Source organism: Daldinia decipiens, assembly GCF_022478715.1.
Source record: "Daldinia decipiens strain CBS 113046 unplaced genomic scaffold F4813scaffold_59, whole genome shotgun sequence".
Lineage (NCBI taxonomy): Eukaryota > Fungi > Ascomycota > Sordariomycetes > Xylariales > Hypoxylaceae > Daldinia > Daldinia decipiens.
Window position 1 is genome coordinate 81,154 of NW_026054602.1, and position 15,823 is coordinate 96,976.

Consider the following 15,823-nt stretch of genomic DNA (forward strand, 5'->3'; position numbering starts at 1 on the left):
TGGTTCGCTTACTATTCTATATATTTTGGTATCGATATCTTCCTGGTGGTATTGAACTTAACCCCCCTTTTTTTCAGAAAAAAAAAACGTCACATCTCAACTTCGAGGATTGGTCCTCCCTGCGTACCTACCTACCTACCTAGATATGAAGAGGCCCAGCCCCATGATATACTAACAAATGGAATGAGGAACCCAACCATCTGGTTCACTTCGTTTCATCACCCACGCTTCAAGCCACCACCGTCCCCAACATTCTTCGCCGTGTATATATAAGAAAAAAGAGTGAAGCGGACGAAGCAGGTAAGGCTTATGACACCTAAGTTAGAGATTCTTACCGCTTCAGTACCGACACTCCCTAACATAGCCAAATTATGAAAACGTAAATGGAAATGAAAATAATGTTCTCCTATTCAAGTTGAAGCATGGTCCCCTAATACCCGTCATGGTAAGTCTATTTTAGGTTCTTATTTTGTTGCGTAATTGTGGCGGCTCCGTCATCTAGGTACGTCAACCCATCCTTCTAGAAACCCCATCGTGACCGGGTTAAGCAAAGGTCGAGAGGCTCCTGAAGGACGCTAGCACGGCTTCTGTATAACAGGAACTTTGTATGATACGTGTTCCTTTTTCCTCCTGCAATTTTATAACTGTGAAGTTAATAGTTAATATAGTATAACTAACTGGCATATGACAACTATAATTATGTCGTTAATCTCATGATCTGACTTTGTCTTTTAAACATCCGTATCGTATGAGGTTGATCTCCCTAGTAAGCCACAGGTCTGTCGTAATCGGCTGTCGTTGGAATTCCAATCCGACTACCGATTAATACCTTTATTGACTTGCAGGATGGTTCGATCGAGACGTTTGAAGCTTCGTATGTCTGCCGATGATGCTCGGATTCGCACTCGCACGTACTTTTTGAATATCGATCGGATTCCTGATTTTAGACAAAACCCCGACTTGGTCGGCTCCTTGCGTCCTGGCTGGTGCGAGCTCTGCAGAAACAGACATGTCGCTCCTGGGTGGAGGTTTTCATGGCGGGTAGCAAATGACGAATGAGACAAGCAGACGACGCCCTGATGGCACCCTGACTGCACCCTGCGCTGCTATCACTAACAATTATAAAAAATTAAAAATTAACCAAAAAAACCCGTGGTCCCGTCATCTCCGTATCGTTGGTTGAGACCCGTTCGATCTGAATAATGCACGACGGTTTTTAAAATCAAGGCCGAGCACGGCGGTATATTCCGTTTCCCCGTTGACATTTCCTGTGACGGACATTTCGTACTCCTTCCTATACTAAATAATTAACTTGAAAATAAACTTGAAAATGAACTTGAAGAGGGAGGCTGTGCACGTAAAGCTAATTTGAATTAAGCTCTTTTAAAGTTGAGCTCAGATTACCTACCTACATAGGTAGACTTTCAAAGTCCGTGTATGTAGGTACCTATGTATGTACACATGTACAATATGTACCCTTATCTGGGTAAGATATACATAATGTATGCTAATATAGGTACATACATGCAATACATGCACGCCTGCATAGGTTGCGTACCTTAAGTGCTTGCACTGAATTTAAACTGCCTCCTGCTGCTACTGCCTTCTCCTGCTAGCTCTTATTAGGTAAGGCCCTCCCCAAGTCGTCCGGTCTTAGAGTTTCGGGAAACTCCATTTTCGATTTGTCGCGAAACAAGCTCCAACCATTGTGCGCCAACGAACCGCAAGTCTTGTAGGTCTGTAGGTTTTTTTTTTTTTTTTTTTTTTCCCAAATCGCGGGCCTCCAAAGCTTCGTGTTGCCATGCCTCCAGGCCGTCCGCCGAAACGGCCTGGTGACGTTACCGACCTCGACCCTTCCGATGGCGCCGCCAAATGCAAGCTGCCTCGCCTAGACCGCGACCGTGCCGCTCCTAGCGATTTCTCGAGCGTCGTAAAGAGCAAGCTTCAATCCTATACAAGGACCGGACAAGCATGCGACCGGTGTAAGGTATGTTTTTTAATCTGAACATCCGGTTACGTTAGAGGAAGAAATAAAGGAGGGACGAGAGACAACCGTTGCACCGAATCCCCCAACAACACCGTTCGTCGAATTTAGCCACGCTGTGCTTCTTCACTCTTCTGTCCAATACCAAGCAGCCAAGATCTAACATAGATCATGTTAGGTTCGCAAGATCCGCTGCGATGCTCTGCCCGAGGGCTGCTCGCATTGCATCAACCAGAACCTCGAATGTTACGTGACAGATCGAGTCACAGGCCGGACGGAACGAAGAGGATATATGCAACAGTTAGAGCGCGAGAAGATAGATATGTTAAATCATATTCGGGAATTGGAAAAGCTGCTTTATCAAAATGGCGTTGAAATTAAACACTCGCGTTCATTCTCTTCAGCCAACAACTCTACTGATGGGGGTATTGATAACCTAGGCGGTCAGATACCAGATTCCATAGGAAAGACTCCGTGGAACCAGCCCGGATCGTCTGCCTGGACGAAGGATCGAAATCGGCTCTTTAGTATACCTTACGCAAGCACATTGCGTTCCGCTGTTGAGCCAAGACCGACAGACGCTCATATAGGAGTTGGTGCGGACCAGGCTCCTCTGAGTTCCATCAAAGGCATGACTCTATCGATTCTCGGAAGCACTATAGATATCGGATCGTTCGATGCACCGGACATGGACGAGCCCTCTCCTGATGCTCCAGCTCACACTGCGGTTTACAACAAATCCGCCCAGGCTATGATGCAGTCTGTTACAAATATCAACCCGGCACTGCATGTCGACTATCCTCCTAGAGATGACGCTTTCACGTACGCCGAATGGTATTTCCTTATGATTTACCCCTTCCACCCAGTCCTACATAAGCCCACATTTATGACACTTGTAAGTACACATTGTTATACCTAAATTTCGTTTCATCTCATATTAAATAATCGCCTCAGCTATCGCGTCTTTACGACGACCCTAATTTCAAACCCACCGTAGCCGAAACTACCATGATTCATCTAGTATTTGCCTCGATATACCTCCAATATGGAATCCGGAATCGGGAACAACCTGATCAGAGGGCTCGCTTAAACGACCTATCCAATAAACATTACCACTTTGCTTTAAGCAAGTTTTTCGACCTCTCCACATCCAAGACCCTATACGACGTTCAAGCCTTAGCTATGCTCTGTGTACACACAATGCGGTTTCCCAAGTCTACAACTAGTAATATGTTAAGCAACTATACTCTGGCTATGGCTATCGAACTTAACTTGCACCGCGCCTGGAAGAGCCCCGGCGAGGAAACTAACCTTGAGAATGAGCTTCGAAAGCGGATATGGTGGGCCATCGTTTCGACAGCTGTTACATTAAACGGCCGAATGGGACGTCCTATGCCCATTCGGTTGGAAGATATCGATACTGAATTTCCAGAGACGATACCGGATGAACTTCTGACTGAGGATGGAGTTGATACCACAAGAACAGCCACGTGCCGCTACGAGATTGGCGTCTCCGCCTTCAGAATATCTGCGTTATTTCTTGAGATGTTTGCGAACATATATTGCACAAGAAAGGATCCGAACAGATATCTTCCCGTAGTTGAGGCGCTCGAAGAACAACTCGAAGCGTGGAGAGAAAATCTCCCTCCCGGCTTAAAGTACCGTGGCATGGGGCAACCCGAGCATGATCAATCTATGTTTGCTCTTTACGCCGAATATATGGCCCTCGAATTTAGTAAGCGCTCCCCAACGCTCAATGACAAACCCCACCTATGACTTATATTCCGGGATTTTCTATCGATAATCATATAAATGATCCCTTAAAGCTCACCGCCTTGCGGCATCTTCTATATACCGGTTACTAACAAAGTGTTCAAGGAATCACATTACGGCACCCGGCCGCCTGTATAGCAAATAATTCAAAAATAATAGCTGAAAACACGAAGATATGTGAAGATACTGCAAAAGATTTGCTTGGAATTCTATATAAATTGTACAGATTAAAGTCTCTAGACACTACATGGTATTGTCTTGCTATATATGTCACAGCGATATTTTCGACCTTAGTTGCGCACTGGGAAAGGCGGCATGAGACCAGCGCGGCCGAGGTCCAAGCCCTTCGTGAGGATATGAAACTATGGTTAACTCTCCTCGCCGAGACTGGCAATATGATGGGTAAGTTTATAATTCGGGTTCAGTTTCATAAGGTACTAATAGCGTGCCTACTATTATAGACTGCGGCATGGGTCTCCATGATGCGGTATCCTCTATTATAGACCGCACCATCACTTGGATAGAACATGCTCAAGTTCAAAAGACCAACGAGCCTGTTCAGCAACTACCCCTATCACAAGACATAATTAAACAGTCCCCACACTCGCCAGCTTATGTCAGTCTACCTGTGGCACCAAATTCTAACCCCAGCCATAACGATACAGAGTCGGTAAATGGCTCAGCAAGCCACGTCATCGCAGCACAGCGCAACAATTACTACACAGAAGCAAGTTCCGAGTCGGGAACATACCCTTCGCTTTCGTACGCCGACTCTACTACACATCCAACCAATACTATCGCCTACGACCCGAACAATTCTTTTCTATACACGCAAGCACCTGGCCAGGTTGCCGTAGGTCAAGTGCAGGCTCATGCGCACGCGCACGCCCAAGCACAAGCTCAAGTCCAAGCAACGGATCACGATCCACTTACAACGTTTGCTACACAAACAGCGCAGATGGCACAGCCAGCACATATAATGTGGCGGCAGCAGCCTTCAGGAGGAAATACCTGGCAGGACTGGACGGCAGCCATCGTAGACAACCAAGAGAGATATAGCGCTACTGCTCTGATGTCCTTAGGTAGTTCCGATCCGAGACCCGGTACACACGTCGACGGCACCGGGGCTAACGGGCTAGGTATAGCAGTACCTATCAACGGGACCCCTACGACTACTACGGCCACCATGCAGTGGCCATTACTTCTCTTTTCAGACGGGGTCAGCGGTACTTGAAAAATAGTATTCCATACCGACTGTCACCCATTTTGCAAGCAATCTAGAGTATTTATATTTACGAGTGAGCGGGCGTCTAGATGAAGTTTCGCTATCTCTCACGAGCGCGCATTTTTGGGAGGATATATTTTCTTTTTAAAATCGGTATCACCAATATGAGTCTTAGCTGGCATTTGGAATATTTATCCGAGGGGGGTTAAAGCGGCGTTAGTCATCGGAGTGGTTACTTCTGATGACGGTCATGTACCATACAACAGCTTGGGGTATGAAAGAGGCTACTGTATATCTAGATCTTTGTACATAAAACTCAAGGGGAGGGACTCCTCGGTTTGGAGACGGGCGCGCGGCGAAATAGGGGACCGGGATACCTAGTATTTAATCATGACTAAAGATACCACCTACCGCTACGAGGCCAATTGCTCGTTCGGCCACGTCATATGGCGATCCGTTTGTGAGAGGTGCCATTACATTGATGTTTTAAGAATGCGTGCTGATGTTTCTTACTCGTATCCTTTTTTTTCTCCTCTATTCAAAATCCAGTCTCGGTAAATAGTCCAAATCACGCACGGGGTGTATGCTGTTCCTTACAGGCGCCAAGCTGGCGGTGGCGGAAGGCTACATGATCCGATCGACATGGAACGCCGCCCTGCTTGGCGACACGGGTAGGTGCCTTCGGTAGATCTAATGTCGTACTTGCGCGCATGCATGCCCAGGCCATGTATGGCAGCTACTTAGTCATCTGCCTTTGTTTGGTTTGACGGCGTCGTTCCCGGGTGAGGGATCTGCGATGTGGGGGTTGGGAGCTTAGAAGTGAATCGTGAAAGATCGAGGGATGGGGTTGGTGTCCTGATCTGAGTCGTCGTTGTGCTACCGCGTGATGGTAGTACATGGCTTTCTAATTCGTCTCTAGCCGGCCTTTGGATTGTTCTAGGTCGGAGTTCGGTGGTACGGACGGGTGAAGTACTGGACTAAAGAGGGTTGGAGCTTTGTGCTCTTTCCTGCTTCTGCTGCTCTGATATATCTACAAGTGCTAAGCTGACGTGATTTCAGGAGATTATGAAAAGCATGCTGCTACGGTTGTTAATCACTTGGTTCGACTCAAGCTGGGTTAGATGAATTTGATATGGAAGGGATATATATATATATATATATTCGTAAACTGGATGACTAAGGGAATTTTATATTTTGGTATTCGGAGTAGTTATCCCTTAATTATATTTTGGCTAAATAGTATACTAAGCATTATTTTATCTTAAAGAATAGAGATCTTTTTTCATTAGCCTCCGGTCACGCCTACAATATTCGTAATAAGGTGCAATATCTTTATCTTTGTCAACACCATTATGCCTTGTTTTTAAAAATAATTATGATGTGGGTCAAAGATAGGTACTTGTCAGTTCACATCTATATTTTGAGGCTCCCTATCCAATGCATTCTAAAACTGGCCTATTTCAGATAGCTAACACAGCTACAAACCAGATTAGTTGCACGAAATGTTCTGTATACGGAGAGTCAGTCACAATAACGACCTTGTACCTAGCTCCCCGTCCATACTCGCGTTTCAAAGTAATTCTTGTTTCGGCTGCTACTACAAAAATCCTCATCCACGGTTAGCTTCCCTTGTGCGGTACGAGGATGCTTCACAATAGCTATAAGCACGAGGGGAGCTTATCCACATGAGTGATATCGTGCCACGGCAGAATGACTCACGAGTTCTGCCTGTACTTGCCCTGGAGTAGGCTTCGCTAAGATTCTTCGAAACTCTTGCTTAGGGGTGGCTTGAGATGGAAGAAGAATACCCGAAAGAGAGAAAAGAAAAGGAGGCGAAGGAAAGAAAACATGGTACTTTGTGAGATTCTCTACAACATCTGCCGTAATCCCATGATAGAACAAATAGCGGTGAAAATCTAGCGGTAGAAGACCACGGGATAAGTTGGTCCTCGTATCATCCCATCACCTCTGCTGTAAACATTCTACCATGCTTCCGTTTCACGTGGCCTGTCAGGGCTTGAGTCAGAATCGGCGAGTACAAGAAACGCCCGTCTAACAAACCGGTTCGTTTACTTGCCGTAAACGAAGATCGTTTATCACTAAGGGGGAATTTGTGATACCTTCGGCTAAGATTCATACGGACTCGGTTTGGATCTTGATTATGAAACTATATCTGACATTCCAGATAGTCTTATCTATAAATATATAGATCTTTATACACCAGCTCTGAGAACTTGCTCGTCAAAGCAATCCGTTCAACATCTTGTTCTGTGCTGTCTTATATAACCAACATAAATGCATTCTTCAAGCTTCTTAGCCCTCGCCCTCGCCATCTGCGGAGGTGTGGTCGCCGTGGCCGTCCCATCTAATACAGCCCCGATTCCGCCGACCCCGGTTGCCGAGTTTGCAGCTGCCGCTACGCCAGACTGCACCTCGATCGAGGAATACTGCAAGTGCAAGGACGAGTACGACCGCCTTTTACTCCCGTCATTTATTTCTTACAATAGAGTAATATATACCATCTATCACCTACTAATATACCATCCTAGTGATTTCCAATGCGAGACCAACCTGAATTGTGAATGGTGTCGTGACCACAACGCTTGGGGCGACGAGAACCCAACGTCATCGTCGAAGGCTTAAAGCAGCTGGCTCCTATCATTATCTATCTTCTTGCCAGGCAACAATAGGAAGAGACTGCTTAAACGGGAGGCTAAAAGGATGACAGCGACAATGATAGCGGCGATGGAACATTTTACTTTGCTGCGTACACCTTCTGGAAGTCTGGGATCAAATTTACATCTTATTTGTTATTTTGGTATTAAGGGGTAACCGCAACACAAATAACACGATATAAAATAGTTATCACAATATCACATGATGACGACATCTCCTTTCAGAAGATTCCTTCGAAGCTGCTGGATGGATTCTATACACCGCAATCTGAGGCCGGGTAGGCGAGCCTCGAGTCGCTCACTTATACTACAATAATACAGAGATTAGGTTTCATCTCGGCGTGTATTCCTCGTCTTTCCCTCCTTATCCGAGTTGCCCCTTTTCCTCCAGGGACACCTTCGGATATGATATGAGCACCTTTTTCTTTAGCCGTAGCCGTAGTAGATTCTCCCCTGTCTTGATATAATCCGTCCTATGCAAATGTGATGCCGCCGCTTCAGAGTAGAGTAGAGTTCCGTGGTAATGTAGTAGTAATAACGGTAGCAGTGGCTGTTCTCATAGTCCTCTTATACAACCGTGATGCGACCAATTCGATGCCCCCAATGAGCATTCTCCATATCATACAATTTTTCATAGATTACAGGCATTCCTAACTTCTCTACGCCTCTTTCTTAGGCTCGGTAGAATTTCCCGACTCTTTCGTGGGCAGGAACCAGTTCGTGAAAGACGACTTCATGCTGCTCATAGCTTCGGCTTGGAGCTTCTCGTTTGCCATTTGCTCCTCCTTGAGCCACTTCTCACCGTTCTCGCGGATCTGCTCCTCCATCATTTCGTAGTTGCGTCGACCTCTCTCCCGCGCGATGTCCTGCAGCATCTTGCCTTGCGCAAAAGCTTCGCTCGGGCTAATCTCGCCTTCCAGAGGAACCATTAGACTCATGTTACTCGGCTTCAGTCCGAGCATATTTCCTAGAGCGCCTATCCCGCTCTTCCGCTTCCTCTTCTCGGTTTCGTACCGCTTCTGGAACTCAGCACGCGCTATCGCCTCTCGACGAGCAAACTCTGTTGGGATATGCTTGCCCTCGAAGGACTTGAGAACCTCGCGCACATCCTTATATTGCATAGTATGAATATACTCTAGGAACGGGACTAATGCTACGAGTTCCTTGTCCTTCGGGTCGCCAGTCCATTTGTTAAGCACGATCGCATTCTCGGGTTGGTTCCGAACGTGCTCAGCCTTCGTATCGATTATAATGACTTTGGAAAGGTCACGGTTCAAGTAAGATAAATCCTTCGGGGCTACGTTTTAGTGACACTGAACGAACACGGTTGCGGAAAATGAATAAAACCAACCTTGACAATTTCGCCGTCTTTATATTTGGTAGCTTCTCTAAATAAGGGCCACACAATGAATCGGAACGGATCCAGCTTTCGGACTATAGGCTCCCCAATAGCGAAAGGAACGCTCGTAAACAATACTAGTTCGTAGTATTGACTGAGGTAGTGCAGGAAGTAATCTACGCCGGGGCGCTTTGCAACTCTCCAACCGTGCTCTCGCGTCCACTCGCTATGTACCAAGAGATCCTCAAGACTAATGCAGAGCGTATAAGGCCGTTCGAACATAGGGTCGGGATCGGGTAGTAGCTTCTCGAAGGCGGGCTCACTATAATAGCTTGTAACGTCACCAAATCGAGCCATCATTCTCTTCCACCATAGCCCAAGCGACCAGCCGTTGGGGATGTCGGTATGCATCCTGGCTTCCTCCTCGTCCCAGTCTCGGCCCAGATAACCCAAGAGAACAATACCCAGTGCGAGCGACGCGGCGTACATGCGATTGGCTACCTTGGCCCTTCGCTTCTCCGTTGAGCTTACGTACGCAGACGCAGGCAACTCCCCACGACCACGGCCACCAGCTTGGGTTTCAGGCGTCTCCTCGATGGCTGTGAGCGCCGACTTATCGGTAGCGCCGCTCGTCTCATACTCGAGAGTTGACGGAATACCTCGCGTTAGATCTGGAAGAGAGTTCAAGTCGGTTTTGGAGGTAGGGGACTCGGATTCGGCGCCTTCGGGGGGTTGCGCAGGTTGTGACTGAGCAGAGCTAGGTGAAGGTTGGCTGGGAGTGGACTGATGGTTTGAATTCGTACTTGGTGGCACTTTTTGAGATCGGTCCTTGGCCATACCTCGCATCCATATCGGAGCTGCCCGGTTGATTGGAAATGCTCTGCTGGAAACTCTCGAAAATCCCGGAGTTGCTATGGCTGATCTTGAGAGCGCTGGTAATCGCGCAGAGTGCGCGAGGGCTCTGGACAACATGACGTCGGGTTGCCGACCTTGTTGCGCAGGTCAAGCAACTTATGACTTAATTATCGTCGTCAATGCGTATCACAGATCCTAACTTTTACACACCGGGACGGGTTTATTTATAGACCAGAGACTCCTCCGTTGAAAAGTTGGGACGGAGAAGATGGAAAAGTAACAGCTGGTGGGAAAATTTAAAAGCACACCCTAGACTAGAGTTCGACCCTCGCCCGCAGCACGATAAACCGATAAAATATAAAACCTTCGAAGTCGAACTCCAAGTTTTTTTCTGTTACCGAAGTTCTGCCCGCACTACGTAGGTTTGTACTAGGTACCCTAGCATGAGATACCTAGGTACCTAGAATCTGTACCAGGATACCTCAATTCTCGAATACTCTGTGCATCGGCGCCAATTTTCTCCGTTTCGTATGTCCCACATCACGTCATCGAAGGTTTCAATGGTAGATTTTATAACCTTTTTGTACAAGTAAATAGTTTGCAGAGCCTTCAACGAGATTGTTTATATAGATACCTGTTGGCATAGAAACGGAAATGCATAAAGAAACATGTAAAAGTTGAATTGACTACTAATATAAGGCATACACCAGGACTTTCCGTTGCAACCTCTTAAAGACTCCCATCAACCAAGCCTAATTTAGGTAGGTATAGGTACCTGTGTAGGTACCTATGTATTGTACAATACCTAGGTATGCCGGTCCACCTGAGAAAATTAGGCCCCGCCACCCTTGATCCGTCCAGCCGTCTCTTCCCCGAATCACTTGACTCGACCCCACTTAGCCAATTATCTAATGTCATCAATCAGTAGTGTTCAGTACTGAATCTGATCTGACTTCACTTTGCTCCGACCAATATTAGATCGAATCGAATCGACTCGACCTCCTTCTCCAACTACCACCACTGGTACCACCAATACTTACTTCCACTTGCCTACTCACTATTCATTATTCCCTCCGTTTTCTTTTGCCGGTAGTTTCCCCCTCTCTTCGCTCTGAGGCAATTGATATCTCCTATCTATCTGGCTACCGATTCTTAGCCTATTTGTCACAACTGCTCAACTCTCTTATGAATTACGTTACACACGACCGATTTCCTTCTTCATCCAATATGGCAGCCAAGAGTGCTGCGTTCTAGAGGGTGGCTGCAGTCGTTGAAGTATATCGCGATGGCACCACCCTCGGGATGCCACCTTGTACCTCGATTTAATCACCAATTGCCCTAATTTAAGTAGGGGCGAGCCTTTGCAGAATCGATCCTGGCTCGGAGCCTTCCTCCTCGCCTTGCATCGCCTCTTATAAACCTACATCGACTGTCGCGTGACGGCAGTTTCGTCGCGTTGCTTGAGTCATCACACTGTATACTGTCTGCAGTCCTAAAGTAACTCGATATATACATGATTATACAGAATGCGCCATAAACCTAACAAGGCGAAGGGCTCGCGGGCTGTAGGGCATGCCTCGGGTCCGACGCCTATCTCTTCCACCCTTACCACTCCTCTTAGCTCAGCCTACCCTTCGACCTACGCTTCCGAAGCCGAATACGATGTTAGCGATGAGGTATCCAAATTACCGATTGGCGCCCTCACGCTAGGTGCATCAGTATCAAACCTACGTAAACCGAAACGAGAGAAGCCACGACCTTTTCGATTTCTCGATCTACCGTCCGAACTACGCTTGAAGGTATACGGCTATCATTTCGCTAATACTGGCGGAGTACTTGACCTTGATCCGGACAACTACAAGAGGATCCACCAAAAATTAGCTATCCTGCGATCCTGCAGTACTATATATAGGGAAGCATCCTATTTCTTCTACAGCACACACCCCGTTCGCATCTTTCCGACGCATCCCGGACGTTATTTCAAAACCAAGAAGCCGCTTTTGGCCCGTATGAAGCCATGTCAACGAGCTAGCTTGACCTCTCTCGAGCTACGCTTGGGTCCAGGCTGGAGCAACCCTCCTCGCGGTTGGGTAGTAAACCCCGCCTTAGGATTATCAGACTGCGTAAATATCACTAAGATCACGGTCTACATCGAGTGCGACCCGGGAAACGATTTCTTTAAGGGATTCCGCCAGCCGGACAACTTCTATGAGCGATTCTCGAAGTCGCTGTTAACTAATGTTCTCGACGAGATGCCGTGGGTCGAACGGATTGAGTTCGAAGCTTGGCTCAACGTGAAGAAGTCAGGCGTGCTCATGCGCGGGCTAATTGACGTGGTGAAATCTCGGGGGTTGAAGATCCTTTGGGGTAAGGAAAGGGGGTGGACTGATGCGGATGAGGTAGAACCACCTCCCGCGCTGGACCTCAACGCCCCCCTTCTTAAAAACCATGGAAATACGGATATTATGGTCGCAGTGTAGGACATGGACGCGGATTCTATCGAAAGTATTATAATGCGCTCAAATCCGAACAGGCAAATGGTAAGGATAGCCAGATAGTAAGTGACAAAGGGCTGGTTGTTTATTCCTTACTATTCTCTACTGCAGCAATAGCTATGACAGTCTATATTATGTATGTAATTCACCTCTCATTTGGGTAATGTAGCGGCATAGGACGGGAATCAATAGCATCTCAACGAAGACTGTATATTTCTATTGCAACTTCATTTTATGTGATATGTCAATTTATCTGTAGGTATAGTTGTGTGCAAAATTTAAACATTTACAAGTATCAATAGGCCTTTTTATTTTATTTCTATATATGTACCTAAGGTAAATGGAGTAGCATAAGATGGGCACTGAAGGGTAAGGTACCTCAGGTACCTTTTTAGTATCATTTTCGGGTAACTAGGTACCTTAGTATGTACCTAACCTACTATGGTAAATTGGAGGTCTGGGGAAGCTGGGAAGGTAGCACAGAACCCCACCAAAATTTTCTACCGAGCAGATAGAGCAGATAGAGCTCTGATGCTTTTCAATCAACAATAAACAATTTCAAACGCAAGACAAATAAAGTCGAATCAATCAACTCACACCTTCTATCGACAGACCAGATGTCTGATAATCTACTGAATAGTAAACTCACCGACGAATTCATTTGAAGGTCCTTTGGAAGTAACAAAGGAAGAGGGAGGATAGAGAAGATTATTATTTTTTTTTTAAAAAAAAATGTCCCTCGACACATCAACCTACAACCTCGCGCTCCTGCGCATTGACGGCCGCCGATGGAACGAGCTGCGCCAATTACGCGGCCAGATCCGGACGCAGGCCGCCGCCGACGGATCCTCGTACCTCGAGATGGGCAACACGAAAATCATGTGCGTGGTTACCGGCCCCAGCGAAGACGGCAAGCGACGTAACCAAGCCGCCTCCTCTTCCTCCGCCGCTGTTTCCGGCTCGTCGACTTCCGCTTCGGCGACCAGTGCTGCGGACATATTGGTTAGTATTGTTGTTGGCGGGTTTAGTACCGTGGATAGGAAAAAGAGGGCAAGGAGCGATAAGTATGTCACTTTTCCTTGAACAAGTGTCTAGTCTGGATAGTTAGACGTGAAGACAACAAGTGCTAATGAGCTTATCCGAACAGGCGCATCCAGGAACTCCAAGCCACCCTCGCCAAATCCCTCGCCGCAGTCCTACATACGCACCTATTCCCGCGCTCTACTATATCACTATCCCTACACATCCTGTCACAAGACGGCAGCCTCCTGGCCTGCCTCATCAACGCCGCGACTCTCGCGCTCGTCGATGCCGGTGTCCCTATGACAGATTACTTAATCGCCTGTAGTGCGGGTAGCACATCCTCGCACTCGGCGGCTGACGAGAGTGCTGACCCTCTTATTGACTTGAATAACCAAGAGGAACAAGAATTGCCGTTTTTGACGGTCGGCACGCTAGGCGCCACTGATAAGGTCGTCGTGCTTGTCTGTGAGAGTAGAGTCCAGGTTAGCAGGTTGGAGGGAATGATGGTCGCGGCGGCCGACGGTTGTGCGAATATACGCGCGTATCTAGACTCAGTTGTAAGAGATAAGGGACGTAGGATGGTGGCTGAAGGGGCGGTAGAGAAGGGTGTCAGTATGGCTATGGATATTGATATTTAGGCTCGTTGGAGGAGGCCGGTTAATAGAATGAGGGGAGAACCATGAAGGAGCTTGGGTTGGCGGGATAGTATATGACAGGTGTTTAGGTTGAAGGCTCATTCATTCGCGGGTAAGTCGACCCTTACCAGGAAATTTAATATGGCATTTTTGCTTTATTATTTTTATACCCGATCGAAACTAAAACCTAGTTCTATACTAACCTAAAGTCCTCGTTTACAGCTCTTCGTGCTTGGGTACCTGCTTCGATTCTACCGCGGGTGTACCCTCAGGAGTTGGCTCGGCACCCTTAGTAGACGTGTCAGATTCGGTCTCGACCTTGACCTTAACATCCTCCTCAGTCTTTACCTCAACAGACTCTGTAGGCTTCTCGACGCCCTCGCCAATCACGCCCTCTGGCAGCTTCTTCTTGGCGCCTTCACTGAGACGGATAGCGTCAATCCAGCTCTCAATACTCACAGAGCTGAAATCTCCCTCGTAGTGACGCCACCATCCTCTCTTGCCGTTGATAGCGACAATCTCAACTTCGCCTGAGAGTTCTAAGCTCTTAAATACCGACTCGGCGGCTTCATTATCGCGGTGAACTTCGAAGAAGGGGAATAAGTGGCGGTGGGCGTGGGCATGTTTGAATGCCAGTTCGGCTAGGCCAGTCAAGGCCTTTTCTGCGGTCTCTCCGTGAGCGGAGGGAACGAAAGCAAGGACACAGGTGTGAGATTTTCGATTCAAGCATTCCTGAGTTAACTGGTCCGCCTCGGTGATAGCTGGGATAGGGGGAACGACCTCGACGGACTTTTCGGCAGGAGGAGCATCGGTAGACTCTTCTGATTCGGTCGAGGTAGTCTTAGAGCTGGACTCGGAAGATCTAGGAGACGCCTTCTTGTTCTTCTTCTCGGACTTCTTCTCCCCCTTTGATTTAGCGGGTACCGCGTCCGGGTTTGGTTGACCAGCTTGCGACAAGAATTTGATCATATCATCCTTCTTCAAATCTCCGTCGTATATTATGCTCTCTTTGTCGCCACCAGGGAGTAACACGAAAGTGGGATAGGACTTGATGCCGAATAATTCATTCGCCTTGGTCTCCTTGTCTCGAATTTGAGCAACGGTGATGACATCGAGGAAGTCAATGGCGACACTCTTTAGTAAAGCGCTCGTAGTGCCCTTCTCCGTGAATAAAATAGCTTTGGCCGTGTCGTTCTTGGTCGAAAGGAAGGAATCAAAGTCCTTGTCCGTTACGCGTTTTACATGGTTGTTGATCTTGTCAACAACCGCATCCACAATACCTTTGGCTGTTCGAGGACCATTGTAATCTTCTACGATCGGCTTCCCCTTCTTACCCGGGCGTACGGTCTTGAGCGTTGGGAACCCCTTGACGCCCATCATGCTGCACAGTTGCTTGTTTTCATCTTCGTCACAATTTACAGCAGCGACCTTGGCAAGACCCTCAAGGTTTTTAGCTGCCTTTTCGTAGGCGGGCTTAAGGTTCTGGCAGTGGCCGCACCAAGGCGCATAGAATTCGACAACCTAGAATGCAACCCATTAGTTGATACTGGTCGTGTTGATCAATTTCCTAGTATTGCGGTATATATATCTATATATACTTACAGAAGTGTGGTTTGATCTGTTGATTATCCTATCATAATTCTTGGCGTCTACCTGGACTACGGGCGAGCTCTTGAGATATAAGCCAGCCTGGGCAGTCGGCAGGGCAGAGAGCAGAGCCACTGCAGCGATTGCTGCGGTGGGGTTGATATTGAAGGCATGCATGGCCTGTCCTAGCAAAAGATCCTACGATGGAATGGAGCAGGGAATATGTAGGTAG

The 15,823-nt window shown here is 47.4% G+C and overlaps 6 protein-coding genes across 6 annotated transcripts; 4 read left to right on the forward strand and 2 right to left on the reverse strand.

Annotated features, from left to right (window-relative positions):
• The first annotated feature begins 1,672 nt into the window (after positions 1-1,672).
• Positions 1,673-5,405, forward strand: F4813DRAFT_376818 (fungal-specific transcription factor domain-containing protein). Its single transcript, XM_049245167.1, has 5 exons — positions 1,673-1,987; positions 2,163-2,879; positions 2,939-3,719; positions 3,863-4,159; positions 4,219-5,405. Exons 1-5 carry the CDS (start codon positions 1,802-1,804, stop codon positions 4,989-4,991), a joined length of 2,754 nt encoding a protein of 917 aa, XP_049094757.1. The 5' UTR covers positions 1,673-1,801; the 3' UTR covers positions 4,992-5,405.
• A 1,872-nt stretch (positions 5,406-7,277) lies between these two features.
• F4813DRAFT_400580 (uncharacterized protein) lies at positions 7,278-7,658 on the forward strand (the record flags this gene model as incomplete). The annotated part of the gene is made up of 2 exons (XM_049248285.1): positions 7,278-7,447; positions 7,532-7,658. The coding sequence occupies 2 exons, from the start codon at positions 7,278-7,280 to the stop codon at positions 7,623-7,625; spliced, it is 264 nt and encodes an 87-aa protein (XP_049094758.1). The 3' UTR covers positions 7,626-7,658.
• Positions 7,659-7,864: 206 nt separating this feature from the next.
• On the reverse strand, positions 7,865-10,491 carry F4813DRAFT_376829 (NIF-domain-containing protein). The gene is made up of 2 exons (XM_049245168.1): positions 9,009-10,491; positions 7,865-8,946 (listed from the first exon to the last, which is right to left on the reverse strand). Exons 1-2 carry the CDS (start codon positions 9,966-9,968, stop codon positions 8,317-8,319), a joined length of 1,590 nt encoding a protein of 529 aa, XP_049094759.1. The 5' UTR covers positions 9,969-10,491; the 3' UTR covers positions 7,865-8,316.
• Positions 10,492-10,761: 270 nt separating this feature from the next.
• On the forward strand, positions 10,762-12,568 carry F4813DRAFT_376830 (uncharacterized protein). Its single transcript, XM_049245169.1, has one exon. The coding sequence runs from the start codon at positions 11,378-11,380 to the stop codon at positions 12,329-12,331; it is 954 nt and encodes a 317-aa protein (XP_049094760.1). The 5' UTR covers positions 10,762-11,377; the 3' UTR covers positions 12,332-12,568.
• A 311-nt stretch (positions 12,569-12,879) lies between these two features.
• F4813DRAFT_290501 (ribosomal protein S5 domain 2-like protein) lies at positions 12,880-14,065 on the forward strand. Its single transcript, XM_049240620.1, has 2 exons — positions 12,880-13,410; positions 13,494-14,065. The coding sequence occupies exons 1-2, from the start codon at positions 13,079-13,081 to the stop codon at positions 14,005-14,007; spliced, it is 846 nt and encodes a 281-aa protein (XP_049094761.1). The 5' UTR covers positions 12,880-13,078; the 3' UTR covers positions 14,008-14,065.
• A 155-nt stretch (positions 14,066-14,220) lies between these two features.
• On the reverse strand, positions 14,221-15,768 carry F4813DRAFT_394345 (thioredoxin-domain-containing protein; the record flags this gene model as incomplete). The annotated part of the gene is made up of 2 exons (XM_049247549.1): positions 14,221-15,525; positions 15,607-15,768. 2 exons carry the CDS (start codon positions 15,766-15,768, stop codon positions 14,221-14,223), a joined length of 1,467 nt encoding a protein of 488 aa, XP_049094762.1.
• Between the last annotated feature and the right edge of the window lie 55 nt (positions 15,769-15,823).

Coding starts and splice junctions, on each gene's coding strand:
- F4813DRAFT_376818 (XM_049245167.1), top strand. CDS start 1,802: ATGCCTCCAGGCCGTCCGCCGAAACGGCCTGGTGACGTTACCGACCTC. Junction 3,720..3,862: donor ATATATGGCCCTCGAATTTA/GTAAGCGCTCCC, acceptor AAAGTGTTCAAG/GAATCACATTACGGCACCCG. Junction 4,160..4,218: donor CGAGACTGGCAATATGATGG/GTAAGTTTATAA, acceptor CTACTATTATAG/ACTGCGGCATGGGTCTCCAT.
- F4813DRAFT_376829 (XM_049245168.1), bottom strand. CDS start 9,968: ATGTTGTCCAGAGCCCTCGCGCACTCTGCGCGATTACCAGCGCTCTCA. Junction 8,947..9,008: donor AAGACGGCGAAATTGTCAAG/GTTGGTTTTATT, acceptor GTAGCCCCGAAG/GATTTATCTTACTTGAACCG.
- F4813DRAFT_376830 (XM_049245169.1), top strand. CDS start 11,378: ATGCGCCATAAACCTAACAAGGCGAAGGGCTCGCGGGCTGTAGGGCAT.
- F4813DRAFT_290501 (XM_049240620.1), top strand. CDS start 13,079: ATGTCCCTCGACACATCAACCTACAACCTCGCGCTCCTGCGCATTGAC. Junction 13,411..13,493: donor AAGAGGGCAAGGAGCGATAA/GTATGTCACTTT, acceptor TTATCCGAACAG/GCGCATCCAGGAACTCCAAG.